The sequence below is a fragment of the Nothoprocta perdicaria genome, unplaced genomic scaffold (assembly GCF_003342845.1).
Source record: "Nothoprocta perdicaria isolate Ctin4 unplaced genomic scaffold, notPer1 scaffold_280, whole genome shotgun sequence".
NCBI lineage: Eukaryota > Metazoa > Chordata > Aves > Tinamiformes > Tinamidae > Nothoprocta > Nothoprocta perdicaria.
In genome coordinates, this window is record NW_020455511.1 from 826,915 (window position 1) to 842,146 (window position 15,232).

Sequence of the window (15,232 nt, forward strand, 5' to 3'; positions counted from 1 at the left end):
CCTTCCTTCCTCCCTTCCTTCCTCCCTTCCTTCCTTCCTTCCTCCCTCCCTTCCTCCCTTCCTTCCTCCCTTCCTTCCTCCCTTCCTTCCTTCTTTCTTCCTTCCATATTTTCATGCAGTAATTTGAGGGTTGGGGTGGTGAAGAGGGCTTTTTGCCCTTAGGTATGGGACTATGCATTATTAAAGTCAAGCAGGAGGAGGAAAGAGCTACATAAACACCACTTTGGTGGATGCTATGGTAGATCTGCAGCTGAGTTATCATGTTCCTGTACGAAACACTTCCTTTCAACAGATAACACTTTTTAAACTCTTTACCTCCATTATGTGGCAGTCATCTGTTACCATGAATCTGATTTTTCTTTTCCGTTTTGATGATTCAGATTAAGAAGCAGGTCGTCTAAACGATAATATGTGTCCAAAACAACAATTTGCTTCCCTCCACCTCTTCACACATTACAGAAGTTCATCAGCTCTAAACAGCGGTGAGTCATTCCAGACTCATGGTCTTGTGTGCTGCAGTCAGTGTCCTTAAAATACATCTGAAATAACCTAGGATGTGTCTCTAACACTATGTGAAAGAAGATGCAGAAAATCCTCTCTATGAACTGAACTCTCTTCATTTATGCCAAATAACAATAGTCTTATTACAATGATTTTAGTGTAGTAGCCAATACTAGGGATGCTTTCAGTCCAGCACAGGTTGTTCAGCATTAGCTGGAAAAAAGAGGATGATGGGAGGGAAGAAGAATGTCACACTGAGGAGAATAAGAATAATAAGGTCTAAAGAAGACATGACATTGCACAACATCACTGCTGGACTAATTGGAAGGTTTTACAAATATTTTCTATGACAGGCATGAAAAAATGCAGCCTGTATTATTACCCTGTGAGAGGAACCAATATAAGGAAGAAAACATGCACAGTCCCTCTTACAGAAAGGGACCCACTCTTTTCTCTCCACACAAAATATCGCATCTACCATGCACAGATCTAGGACAGGCTCCACGAAGCGGCTCCACCAAGTCTGGTTGCTGACCATAGTGTCTCATAACCTAATCAAACCTAAATCCATCCTCTGCAGCTAACATGCTGAAAACAGCATTTATGGCAATCTACATTCCCTTTGCTGCACAGAGAGGAAAGACATCCCTGAAATCCCTTGACTGTTACTGAATAGTAATAACTAGTGACATTACTTGAAATACCACCTCCTCTTGTGCCCTCCATTCAAATCAAATTTACAAGCATAGCTTTCTTGCTTTAGGTTTCCTGCTGGTACCAGCATGTATTTGCCTGCATGGTATATTTTTTTGCTTTTTAGTGTTCAAAGACAGCCTCAGTAAAAGCTTTGAGGATCATGTGCTCTGCCTGTCAAACAGACCCTAGGCAAAAGGGTAGATGATGGGTAGATGGAGGAATTCCTGTCACTAGAGTTAAAATGGTCATCAAAATTGTCTTAATTCATGACGAGAGCCAAGATAGTCCTGTCACCACATTCAGTAAACAAGTGCACAGACGGAGAGCTCTGCCAGAGTTTCCAATTCATGCTACAGACCAACTCTTGCTGGAGAGGTATATTTTAGCCAAAAAACGGATGAGATACCTGCATCCCTTTGAGCAGCCTTTGTTGCTGCAAGAACTCCTGAAAAATCACAGAAGTAGATTTTGTATATAGCTCTTTCAAGTGCATACTTTTACTTTTGTGCCCTTTTTGCTGATTGTTTGGGCCCTGCCTTTCCCTTGCTTCCACAGGGGTTTGCTCAGTGGTCCCTCTTGAAGAATACTAAGAAGAAACTTAAATGAGAAAAGAAGAAGCTTAAATTAAAAAAGCAAAAAAAGGAACTGACAAGCCAGCCTAAAGAAGAATGTCAAAAATAAAGCCCCAACCTGGCTGGGAGGGTATCATCTGAAGAGGGTTCCTTTTAAATAAAGTGCCTAGTTTTAATGACTGCACCATGCTGCAGAGATATTAAATCCCTCAAAAGCCCTTTCCAAAAGCAAATACAACTCTGGGGTTTCTAGGAATTACTGCATGGTCAGTACTGTGGGTATCATACTGTATTAGTCAGCCTGGGGCTCTTGGGGGATGCATCCCAGCTGAGGTGGTGGCTCTGGGGCTTGCTATGGGTCCGAGCGCGGGCTGACATCGTCTGCAGCTCAAGGCACAAGCCTTGGCCATCAGTGTCAAGCAGTGCTCAGCTAGGGAGAGGATTCAGGAATAGGGAATTACCCAGAGTGGGCGGAAGAGAGGAGGCAGGAGTCCAGGGATGCAGCCTGGAGAGGAAGAGAGAAGTATCAGCGTGGCAAAAAATAGCAAAAAGGGGTCTGAGAGGCATCCAAAGGGCTGCAAAGATAAAAAAAAAATATGCACTCCAGCATATGCATAAAATAAGTACAGATCTTGTTGCCACGCAGAAAGCCCCTGAGTGAAATAAACTGAACCAGGGAAAGTGAACATGCCTGCAGAGACATGATGGGTGAGAGGAGATTCATTCATAAACCCTTTCCATTTCTGTCTTCTCTTATCTCTTTGAATTCTCTTTGGAAAGATTTATTCCCATTTATGTCCTAATGAATCCTGCTTCCCTGAGACTGTAAATTCCTTTGGTCGCTCTTGCAGAGCGGGGCTTTGCATCTCCTCTCGTGCAGCTCGGTCCTGCAGCTATCACACATCATCTCCCTCCTGCTCACTTCCCTCTGCACCCCAGGTACATCACATACCATGGGGGGAATTTGGGGTGAATTTGCTCTTCTGTCAAAGGGAATCACAATTAGAAAAAAAAAGATGGCAAGTCTCCATTGGGAAACCACAAGAATACCAAGAAAAAGAAAGCCAAACCTACCAAACTGCCAAAACCAAATCTACCAAACTGCTGGGTTCAAGCGGATCATCACTGAGAAACACACAGGTAGGGGAAAAGTGGGATCAGGAATTATCAGTTATATTTGGCTGACTTTGGAAAGAAACTTAGCCCATTCACTGGAAAACAGGTTTATTTGCTATGGAAAACACTATTGCAGGGTTGACACTGAGATCTCTTTTAAAACTGTGGCTCAAGGTGTGAGGAGCTGTACCACTGCTCATGGTGCCTCGGGATAGCATCTGCCCTCAAAACAATCCTGTTTCCCAGCACAGTTGTTTTAAGGTCGATACGAATTGAATGACCGAAAATTTCAAGGATTAAATTTTTAGCTCTAATTCTCCATTCCTGCAGCAACCAGGTCCCCTTCTCCCCCTCCTCCATCCCTGCATCCTCATGTCTCCAAATCTCTGTCCTGCACGCTATGCAGCAAGCCCACGTCAATACACAAGCGATTCAGAGAAACAAATATAAATATGCTAGCACATGTATGCGGCCATTCACATACTATTCCCAATATAGCATCATTATTCACTAGATTAAACCATAATCCTTATAGTACATCCTGTACAAATCTTTTCTGGGGGAGATAACTTCCAAAATGTAAGCTTGACCACTCAAGATTGAAACACACAAAGTATATGAAAGAGAAATAATAATGAGAGAATTATTATTATAGTTGCTCTGTATTTTCTACTTATAAGGCACTGATGAGGGACAGGGATGTAAAATTACTCTTTCAGCCTGTCTGGATTAAAAGTGTCTTTCTTTCTGTGCATCCCTCTCCCCTCCTTGGATGCCTCTGCATTTATTTTTGGTTTTATAGAATAGCATTTGCAAGGTATTTTAGCTCTGTTTCTCCTGCAACCTCCTCTACCTAGACATGCTTCTCTTTCCAGTTTTTTTCCAGCAGGCATTGCAGTCTCATCCTGCTACAAAGCAAGAACAAATCTGCTGAGATCATGGCAGCGAAAATGATGCAAACTGGAGTAATTGAGATGGGAATCAGGCTGGATATCATTATATATTCTGAATATCAGTGTAATAGTAATCAGTGATTACTAAGATTAGTTATTAAAATTCCAGCCATAAAAAATAGACTAAGGTTGACAGATCAGTAGATTCATTAAAGTTAAATCCCAAACTCTATCTCTCTCTCTCTCATAAAGTTCACTTACTGTGTCCAATTTTGAACTCTGGGGGAAAAAAAATCAATTGGCTCTGTCATTAGTATGGAAACAGCTTGAAAAACGGGAATACCAGGGCTGATTGAACCGTGAATTACTACTTTACTAAGTATCAGGTGTTATTAAAAAGTCAGTCCTACTAAGGCCACTGAAAGCCTGGTGCTTGAATTTGCTAGCACAACGAGGTCAGGAATTGTGGGAATCGTGTCTTTCCATGAAGTATTTCCCAGCACGCATGCCAACCTGAATCACTGTGGTGAAGGATGCTTCGTTACCTGTATTTGCTCAGTGCTTTCTCCATTGCCTCTTGCCCCACTCGTGCCAGGGAGTGCGTGGGGCTCAGCTCAATAGATTGTGTGCTGTTCATCTCCAGCTTGGTGGCTATGGCAGAGGGAAAGACTTGTCCTTTGGACATGTCCATGGTCTCTTGGTCATGCCTGACCATGTCAATGGCTTGCAGAAAAGGGAGCAGGACAGACGTATGACAAGTAGCCATCTTCCAAAGCCAGTAGTTGTAGCAAAGGACTTAAATCAAAGTTGTTTGTGTGACCTTGACACTGGTATTTCCAGACACTGGTGTCTGGAAGGTTAATATTTTAACTCTGTATTCTCTGTGCGTAATTTCTGAGACTGCCACAGGACTTACTAAGCAAAACCCTTTTCTTCTATTTCCATCCCTCATTAGGCAAAACCAGCTGTTCCTTACAGAAAAAAAGCAATACTCTATTATCAAATTTCAGCATTCTAATAGCTACAATGTCTCAAAGAAAAGGTCACTGGATTTTTAAAATTTGGATGAAAATGTACTTTTCCCTTGTTCCATCCACTGAATGGTTTATGTCACCTGGCGTATCCCGACTCTGGATATTCAGGATATCTCAGGACTCAGCACTGGAGTCCAGCAAAGGCACAATATGCTGAGAAAGACATCCTCATGGTGGGAAACCACAGTGATGGTATCTATAGATTATAGATTATCTATAGATAGATGGTATCTCATACTAGTGATGGTATCTATAGATTAGGATAGACCTAGAGCACCTGTAAGGTAGGGCATGGCTTTGACAAAGGAAAGAGGTTCCAGCCACACATGCACACAGGGCAGCAAAACACATCTTAGGCTGCTTCTTTGGGGTGAAGTTACCTGTCCCCAGAAACCCAGGAGTCCCCTAGGGTGGCCAAGGGTCTCCGTGCCAGGGCAAAGCCAGGCTGGCCCAAAGTGACCCAAATCCTGTGTTTCCTGGTTGCCTGATGATCTCAGGATGCCCGAAGGAACTTGAGACATGTCAAAAGAGCAGGTGAAACAGACTGCTCTGGTTCAGTGTCGGTGAAGAGAGGTGGGCTAACAAACACAGTGTCAAAAATTATTGGAAAGCTGGGGAGAATGAGGAAAAGTCACTTCTGCTGGCCCTTTTAGAATAAAAGGCCTGTGAATTATTCTGCTCAGGGTGATCGAAGGCTTTAAAAGCTCGCTTGAGTTTTTTTAGCAGGTCTACATCACACTACTTTAACAGTAACAGCTGTAACCATAACAGCACATAAATGATGCAAGGGAAAACAAACAAAAAAAGCAAACAACTCGCCAGGAAAAAGTAAACTACTTGCAAACAGACCGGAAGTGTGCCTTTAATAACAACTCAGGGTTGACCTATTCAGGGCCTTTTCTTACCTTCCTCACTGCAATTTTCCTGTGATGTTGGAAAAAAAAAGCGATGAATAGTGAATATCAAGGAACAGCGATTTGTGCCTGGCCCCGTTTGTTGAAACACCTGCCAAGTGAGCACAGAGCAGGCAGAGGGCTATTTCAGGATGAGACATCCTCCCCGGAGAACACAAACCCGCCGACACGCTCTGCGTAGATGGCTTGGTGCCTCAGCACCGAGTGACGCTGCTGGGGAAGGCAGGTTTTGTGGTGTGAACCACCCTTTGGACCACCCTTAGGTGAAAAGCACTTAGGGGAAATTGCCTACAGCCCTGCATAGGAGCCTGAAGCATCAAAATGCAGTGTGGGAAGGAGCTGGTGTTCAACCGTGAGCACTTAATAAAGCCTTTGGCACCTTTATCTCGTCCAAACCAGCCCCTCCATACATCTGTTCTCATGGGTATAGAAATGCTCCTCAGAAATGCTCCTCGTTATTCTGCTGCATCCCTGTCTTCCTCAGTCCCTTTGCCTGCTCTCTAGGCTATCCCCTCTGGTTCTCCTCTTCCTCCCCAAGATTCGTTAATGACAGGGAGCCGAAATACTTCAGCATCAGGTCTCTCTTCAAAGTTGATGTTGCTATGGAAGCATACATTCCAGCTTTATTTTTTTGACTCTTTCAGATGGCAAACCTTTAACACATGAGTATTTATATTTAATGAGACCCCTGAAATACAAAGCCTGTCTGGCTATGCTGGCTAACTGTTACCAGGGCAACTCTTTTTTTTTTTTTTTTTTTCTAAAGATCTCTGGTTTTGTGGAACTTCAACCATATAAAGGGCTAAAGCTGAGTCCTCTCTAGTTATTTAGGTTCTTTGGGCCAGGGGGATGTTTCGGATAATCAGCTCCAGGCCAGAAGAGTGCTTCGGCAAAGAAAAAGACTGCATGGTGTGGATGTAGACTGATCCTACAAGCACTTGAAAGGCTCACCCATTGCTTTGATTTTTTTGAGCAAAAGACAATGCAGAGACAAGTGCGTCTGCCAGCGAGAAGGTTTTCCTAGAGAAAACCTCCACGTCAATACAACCTCTCTCTTGTCCAGAAATCTTGAGATATCCCCCCTGTTTGTTCAGGGAAAACAGAACAAAACAAAAATATTCACATGTTCCAGCACGTGCACTGGCTTCTGAGCTGGAATAAGCCTAAGTTTCTCTCTCCATGGGTCAAGGGTGGCCGCAGGAATAGACAGATGTCCAGGTCAGAGGATTAGCTTGGGTGAGGATGTAGACAGAAAGAGGAGAAAGTGACCCAGATAAAGAAAGGAAGGATTTAGAGAACAACTGCCCTCTCTACTGACACCAGCGTTTCCAGCTTGTGTGACTGCCAGCAGCTAAATGATGTGTCTGGGCTGAGCATGTACAGCCCGAGGGAGCTGCCAGGGAGCACTGGGGAAGCGGCTCCGTGGACCTGGTTGCCCCCTGTCTCCATCCCCACCTGCAGGGAACGGCTGCTGATTCCAGTGAGGAACCTCAGGAACCACCAGACCTCCAGGAAGGAGAAGCACCCGAGCCCTTAGGAGAGCCTTGCACTGAGGGGCAGTGCTTTTTCTGCTTTGTGAATCTCATATTTACTCTCTTTAGCTGTGCTGAATGTCTTTAGCACAGACCACAGACTTGGGAGACTGCAGTATAAAGTATGCTGCCCTATCCTGGTAAATAAGGCACTGTGGGCAAACTCCAATCCTTCCTGGGAAAACTTTCTGTTTCACCCTGGTTTAGGAAGGACCCAGCAGCCTGCGTCTGTGCTGTCATCTGTGTGCTGATTGATACAGAAATAACCTTTCCTGGGCTCGCTGTCTGGAAAGCCAACTCCCTTGGAAAGCCGAGCAGCCTGGAGGCAGGAATGAGAATAGACTGTGGATGGCCATGGAAGCAGCCCCAAGTGACACGTCTCTCCCCTCGAGGCTGAGAGGGACGTGAGGAGCCCAAAGCCCTGGTTAAACTCCTTGTTCTGCTGACATGCAGGCTAACATGCATGTTGCTAACAGGCATGGCAGGAAGACCACGTAGAGCATGGCTACACTGCACATCGGCTATGGAAGCTCTGATAGGAAAGCTCACCATCGTCTGCAACACTGCAAGAAACACGGTGGGCACGGTGGGGCTGAGCACACCAACCTCGTGACATGGAGGAACCAAGATACTACATTTCAGCTACCTGAAATACCCATATGCCCTGCACTATCATATGCGCTGATGAGCTGTTTGAAGTGAAAGTTGATTAACAATGTCATTAGGTCTTGAGTTCGAGCAAGTTAGTCTCAGGAGCTGGGTGAGCAGCTTAGGGCAGCAGACTGTTTCCTGCTCTGTGGAAGTCAGTCTTAGGTGGTTTTCTTTGCTGGCATGGAATCTGTCAAGTATAAAATGGGGTTTAAAAAAAAAAAAAAAAAAAAAAAAGAAGTATTTTCCTTGAAAAACAGAATCAGGAATAAAAGGCCTCTCTGCATGCAGGAAAGTCCTTAGCCTTCCAGGTGTACATCGCACTTCAACATGGCACTCAGGTGGACCAAGGAAAGGGGAGGATCTGCTCTTCCCCTTCCCCTTGGGGCACAGTGAGTCTGGGGACAACTCTTCCTTTTGCAGAGCTCAGGAAAGGAAAGGCCTAGGGGCTGCAAAAAGGTAAGTATTTAGAGATCTGACCAATTCAAAATCCAAGACTACTTCAAGGATGTAGCTTACCTTCTGGTTATGGAGGTCAGGATGCAGGATGCTGATGTTCAAACCACGCTACTGAGAAATTCAATGGATCAGCTGTGTCTTTGTGAAGATCTCTGCCTGGCAGCTCTTACTGTAATCCAATTATGAGTGCTAGCTACTGCATTCCACTGGTGACTCGTTTCCCACACTAATATATTTTAGTGTTGGAGCTTGAGGTTTGATTGCTGCAGCTCACAGTGATAACTGCAGGGCTCCACAGCTGCTCTATCTGCTGCTAAAACATAACTCTCTGCTCCAGTGATCATCATGCCTTCCCTGTAATGTAACTAGACCCTCTGTTCTCAGCACGAGCGTTGTGTCTGATGCGTCTCACTGGCTGCAGGAGAATGGAAGAAAACAATGGAAAGTAAAGATTGTGTCTAATCAAGAAAAAAAATAGAGTGGATTTGAGGGGCCAATACAGTGGTTCATTTCAGGGGCCAATACAGCTGGTTCATTTGAGGGGCCAATACACTGGTTCATTTCATGTTGTTAGAAAGGGGAGTCAAGTCGTTGTGCAACAGAGTATGTGAATCACAAGCACAAGGTATATCCCTTTGGATATACAGGGATACAGATATTGGGTTGTACAGATAAAGGCGCTCCACAGACCCAGAGTATATCCCTTTGCTGTGGTCAGGCGAGTCCTTGCCTTAATGCTGCTTTCCAGCCAGCGCAGATCTCTCTGCAGGTCTATCCAGAGGGAGGTGGATCTCACTACATTGACCACATTGTCCCACACAGTATCTCAGAGTCAGGGTATCCACACAAGCTCCTCTCAGACAATGTCTGTGTCCTCCTGCAATATGCTGGCTCTAAATACAGGCCAGCCTGTCCTTTTCTTCATGAGCTGAGTTACACGCTGCCAAGACTCTGAAGCAGCAGCACCTTTCACTATGGTTTTGCAGCATCAGCAAAAGCAACAGGAACACTCTGCATTTGCTGTATGATGCATGGGATAGGAAATCATCTTTCTTTGATCACCTAATGAAAAGGAATATCTTTGCATTCGCAAAGGAGTCCATAGCAAAATAACAGCCACTATCTATTATTGTCAATTCCCTACTTGCTCAGTTGCAACAAATGCAGGAGGTTTGTAGGTTTTAAGGATCAAAGACAGGCGTAATTGTCTGGGCCATGTGGCACAATTCAGTGACTCTGTGCTGAGCTTGCAGTCTATCCAATTGTGCTTGCATGCATTTTTTCTAAGAATCAGGTTTTTGAAAAGAACAAAACAGTAATATGTCTCCCCGTGATCAGATTGTATTTTGGGGCTCATCTCTTTTTCTCTTCTCTCCTCTCTCCCCTTTTGTTTAAAGGATGAAAAGAACCAGGTGTTGATCACAAATGCTTGGCTGCAAATGGTGAGTAACCTGTGTCAATAAAGAGTGAAATAACTCCTTAACTCTAAGTCTGTTGCTGGCCCTGTATGGCTACAGGCATGGTCTGCTCTTGTAGAGCATGAACTGATCTACTAAAGAATATTTACTCTGTAAAGAGGCAGCTCTGGAGCAAAGAGATTGAGAGAGACCCAAACGATTGAGCTGATTCTGCTATGACATTAGCAGCCAAACACTGCATCACGTTAATGTGCACAGCAGAAGGGGCTGCTTCTTCCTCAGCTCTCTACTGGGGTTTGCAGCACAAACGAGCTTTCCTCCTGCACGGATGCAGAATTCAGGCAGTTCTGTAGGACTAGGGGACGTCCTGTTCCTGGGACAGTCTAGCTGTGGTTACAGCACCAGCAACTGTTTTCCAGGTGTCCCCACCATTGAGTTTGCTGCAGGTCACAGGGTTTAGCACCTGTACCTTTCTGGAACTAATTTTGTGCATTGTGATGGGGGAAAAGGGGCTCAGAAAAACACCCTTGAGAGACAGAGTCCACTTTCCTGCCTGTCATAGCAAGGTGGTTATTAACGCCCATATTCCAAAATCTTTGTAATCAATTAAATTATATCCATCAGCGATTCCAAGACAGTGGTCTATGTACCACTAATAATACACAACTTACCTCAGATTAGGTTGGTCCACCAGTCTAGTACTAGATTTTTTGTCAGTTCATCAAGAAAAGTTTTGAAATATCTGAATCCAGATCTTAGGGCAGACAGACAGGTTAGACAGTAAATGACAATATAATAGCACACAAGGTCCAGTCATCACACTGTTAATTCTTTAGGATATATGTCAGCCTTCTTTAATTATTAAAACCTACCACTATACACTATTATTACATTACTGTATTCTGACCGGTGGGAGTCATTCTGTTCCCCTAATATTCCATACCAGTTAGAAGATTTCTCCCAGCTCATGCGATGTGATGTATGTATTTTCCAACAGTGCTGGGTGGATGTTTACCTGTCTTGGGATCAGTATGAGTACCCGGGAGTGCAGAACTTGAGATTTCCAGCTGATCAGATCTGGGTGCCAGACATTCTCCTGTACAACAGGTAAGCAGGATGTGCAGCAGCCACCAGAGATGTGCAAGCTGGAAATCAGCCATGCTCCACTAATGCTCCGGGGATTTTGCTACCTGGGGGTTTTGGCTCTTTCTCTTGAAAAAATCAAAATAAATGAGAGGAAGTACCAGATAATAGCTTTCTTTTTTTTTTTTTTTTTTTTTTTTTTTTTTTTTTTTTCTAATATCCAAGCTAAATCTCCTTTGCTATAATTTTATGGATGTCTTCCATTTCCACAGTGGTAATCCACATTCTTTTGTAATTTGCGTGTTTCCCCTGGAAAATTATGATCAGTTTCTGCCTTAGTCCTCCTGCATGGACTAAACAAGCCCAGTTTCTGTGTGCTTCTCTCATCATTCACATTTTTTTATATCTCTTTCCATTAATTCTCTTCTCCTCCAAACACTCTAATTTTTTTTTTTTCTTGCCAACTGGATTCAGTGTTCTAGCCAAGACTTTTTCAGTGTGCAATGGAGTCATGCAATAATCTCCACATCTGCCCATACCTTTCCTTTAATGAATTCCTGAAGGAGAGTGTTCTGTTTATACACTCATACTTCTGGACTTGTTTTTTGATCCATCATAACTCCAGATCCTTTGGATCTGGAGTCTTTGGATCCTTTGGATCTCCAGGTCTTTGATCCTTTTTGTCTTTCTATGTTAATTTTAAGGGGAATACGTAGAAACCATGGAGACTGAATTTCATTCTGTTGGTCTCTCTCTTGATTTGCCAAGGTCCATTTGCTCTTCCATACCCTCACTCCAAGGAGTCCAAAGGAAACTTGCATTCCCTTGGAAATTGTATAAGGGACTTGACTTTATTTCAGCTTTTCTCCTCAGAGTTCAACTATGAGCCCATAATCAGCCAGATTCAGCCCGTCACCAGCAGGCGTGTAATCTGGTCCCTGCTTCTGTAGTTTGCTTATAAGAACCTTATGAGTTAAAGGCTTTGTGAAGTCCAGACATATTTCCTGTCTTCCGCAAATCAGTGAGTCAATCATCCCCAGAAAGAAGAAAATTAGTTTGATTTGACGAATTTGGCCCTTGACAAATCCATGCCAGGTGTTATCATCTTATTATCTTTGAAGTTAGGCTGAAGTGTCTCTAACTTCAGACTTTTTTAAAAAAATCTGAATTTTCTTTGATCACCTCTGGTTCACCATGCCCTTTTGCATTTTCCATGAGCTCTCACAGATAATTGTTAATGCTTCAGAGAGTATTTCGGCCAGTTCCTTCAGTGCTCCAAAGTAAATTTTATCAGCTGTACCAAAGAGAGTCTATTGTATGCACACTCCTTTAACCTATTCATGCCCTGCTCAGGGCTGCACTCCTGCCATTGCTTGAGTCTTGCTGCCTTCTACATCTCTGGCCAGTTATAACCTCACTAACATGATGGATTTCTGCTTAAATACGATGGACCCTCACACTGTGTGCCAAACCTTTGTACATATAGGAACCCCCTGCACTTAACCTCCTCCCGAGAGGCACTCTAAAGTGAGCCCACAAGCTTGCTCCTTGGAGATGCCTTCCTTTCCTCAGAATTGCTGGAGTCCTCTGGAAATCACTTTTTTCTTAGTCCTTTTCATCTGGTTTTCTGCTCTTTCAGGTTCAGCCAGTCTTCCTCCATATCCCCCAGTTCCGAAATAGCTTCTTGCCATGACTTTCAGTTTTGGCCCCCTGCATCCTGAAAGGCTGATCTTAGGCTATGCCTTATACCTTGACTAGACATAAGATAGCCCTTAATTTAGACATCCAATACATTAAATTCTGAAAAAATATTATTTTTCTGTTGACAGTTGCTACATGCAAAGTCTTACATCTGTTGGCTCCCTCTTTCTTTTGTTTTGTTTGCATTGTGTTGCAGTGCTGATGAAAGATTTGATGCCACGTTTCACACTAATGTGCTGGTGAATTACTCTGGATCCTGTCAATATATTCCACCAGGTACGGAGAACATGTTCGCTTGCTTTAAATCAGCGTGTAACTTTGAATAACAATAACCAGCTTTCCCTTATGAGTGAATGCGAGAGAACAGTGAAATCCAGGCATTTGTCGAAATGTCTATAGGTAGAAATTTTGCAAGCCAGCTATAACAGAACAGACCTGCTGAAGTAATTTAGCCCTATTGTTAGTGGCAAACTTCCACTTTGTAAATGAACAAATACATTTCCTGAGCAGTTTGTTTCCAACATTCAGAGCCCCGCAGAGGAACATTCAAAGCACAATTCCAAGGAGGAAGTTTCTCGTGCAACCCAGCTAGCTCTTTCCTGCAAGTGAAGAGAGGTGCAACTGCAGGATGTGTCCCACAAGCTGCACTGTTCCCCCACCAGGGTCATCTGAGTTTTGAAGTCTTAAGGAGAGCCTATAACTCTTGGAAAGAGGAACAGAAACCACTTCAGTGCTGGCCAGATGATGGTCCTTGCCTGTTTTCCAGGCATGCTGCTGATTCCAGTGCTTGCTTCCCCAGGGCCTGTTTAGGTGGGTTGTGCAGGTTGTGTTGATACTGGGCAGATCTGGTGCCCCATTAGTTTCTTTCCTGTGAATGGGGCAGGAGAAGTGGGACCATGTGTGCATATTGCAACTGGAGAACAGCAGGCTCTATGGTGGAGAGCTGATTACTTAAGACCCTGGGGGAGAAGAAGCTTAGGACTGGGTAAAGGAAAGCTTTTGTGCACAGTACAACTTTACGTACAAGATTTTAACTGCTGCTAAAATATTTTGTCCAATCCGCTTTTGAAGGAAAAATGTTCATAATCTGCCTACCTGACAGCACCAGCAGCTAGACTAATTGAGACACAGCAAAATACTGCAGAGGGGGAAAGAGAGTGTTCCCAGAGCTTCATGAAAGTTTTATTTCCCTTGCCTTTAGGACGAGTCCGCACTCGCTGTTACTGCCCATTAGAGAAACAAGCTCTGGTGCATGTGGCTGGTGGAGGAGCGGAGATGAAGGACAGGACAGCAGCCAGTGGTTAAGGGAGCAGGGCCAAGATTCAGAAGGAAATGGGAGAAAAGGCTCCTCGGAGGCCGTCGGAAAAGGGACATGGCAGCAGGAGAGAGACCTACCTGAGCGTGAAGGAAGGAATGGGAAGAACAGAGCCACCCAGAGCAGCACTCTTTGTGCAGGGAAATGATCATGTGCAACATCCCCATCCTTTTCAGCAGCAGATGGAGGCGATAATAGAGGAGCCTTTATTTTGGAGATGGGATTTTCAAGAGGCACAGCTTGAGCGCTTACTGCAAAACACAGAACTGTTTAGTTAGACGGCTTAAAAGTGGAGTTCGCCTTAGCTGGCGTTCAAGGAGGTGGCAGAAGCAATTATTCCAAATTACTCCCCGTTTGACGGGCTGCACACATTTGATTCCATCCGTTTCTATCCACAGGCATTTTGAAGAGCACGTGTTACATCGATGTCCGCTGGTTCCCCTTTGATGTGCAGAAGTGTGATCTGAAGTTCGGCTCCTGGACCCACAGTGGATGGCTACTGGATCTGCAGATGCTTGAGGCCGATATTTCTAACTACATCTCAAATGGAGAGTGGGATTTAGTGGGTAAATTGAAGGGCTAAAATATTCAATAGTCCAATTTTCAAAGGCAAAAAACAAGTATAGGAAACGAGGAGTCCAATTGGAAAGTATGAAATACAAGTTTTAAAAGATGTTATATAAAAGTTAGGGGAAAAAAAAGAAAAAAATCCACTAGATTTAGAGACATTTTTTTCAAACATGTTCATTGAAATGTGTCTGAAAACATTATGTTCTGCTGCAGCAGCATGAAACTAAGGGGAAGGTAAAAGGGATCTGTTGGTCCTGATACATTTGAGCATTTTGTCAGTACTAAATTTGAATCTGTGTCTCATGCAGACACGCTGAGCATAATGTCACATCTACTCTACCACATCAGCCGAAAATTATTGGGTTAAAAAACACTATTTCAGCAAAAACTGGTATGAGCTTTTACAGAAATGAATTCCTCTTGCCCATAAAATGATCAAAGTGTCCATCAGTACATGGAAATAACTGCAGCTCAGGATATCTCCATTCTCTTCTGTGCTTTGGGAGATACCTATTTTTTTTAAAAAAGAGGATTCTATTCCCAGAATTAGTTATTTAGAGCTCTTAAGGTTTTAATGTGAGCTCATTGATGTAAGTGTAAATCAGAAGCAAGGCTCTGGAAATGGACAAAGCTTAGACCACCCTACAGAGAACTCGGAGACAGAACCTTTTATCTGCCAGGCCAAGTGGGCAGGCAAGAAGATCTCCTAAAATCAGCCCATTTCAGAGCAATGAAAGCCCTTCCTGGCTTTCACATACTCCTTTATAGAGCATATTTCTC

General features: G+C 43.8%; 1 protein-coding gene across 1 annotated transcript in view; it reads left to right on the forward strand.

Moving 5' to 3' along the window:
- Positions 1-15,232, forward strand: part of LOC112948929 (neuronal acetylcholine receptor subunit alpha-7-like) — a 45,631-nt gene that overhangs the window by 14,251 nt on the left and 16,148 nt on the right. The window contains exons 3-6 of the mRNA XM_026041271.1: positions 9,763-9,807; positions 10,781-10,890; positions 12,764-12,843; positions 14,281-14,448. Of these exons, the coding sequence (XP_025897056.1) occupies positions 9,763-9,807; positions 10,781-10,890; positions 12,764-12,843; positions 14,281-14,448 (403 nt within the window). The remainder of the gene's footprint in view (positions 1-9,762; positions 9,808-10,780; positions 10,891-12,763; positions 12,844-14,280; positions 14,449-15,232) is intronic.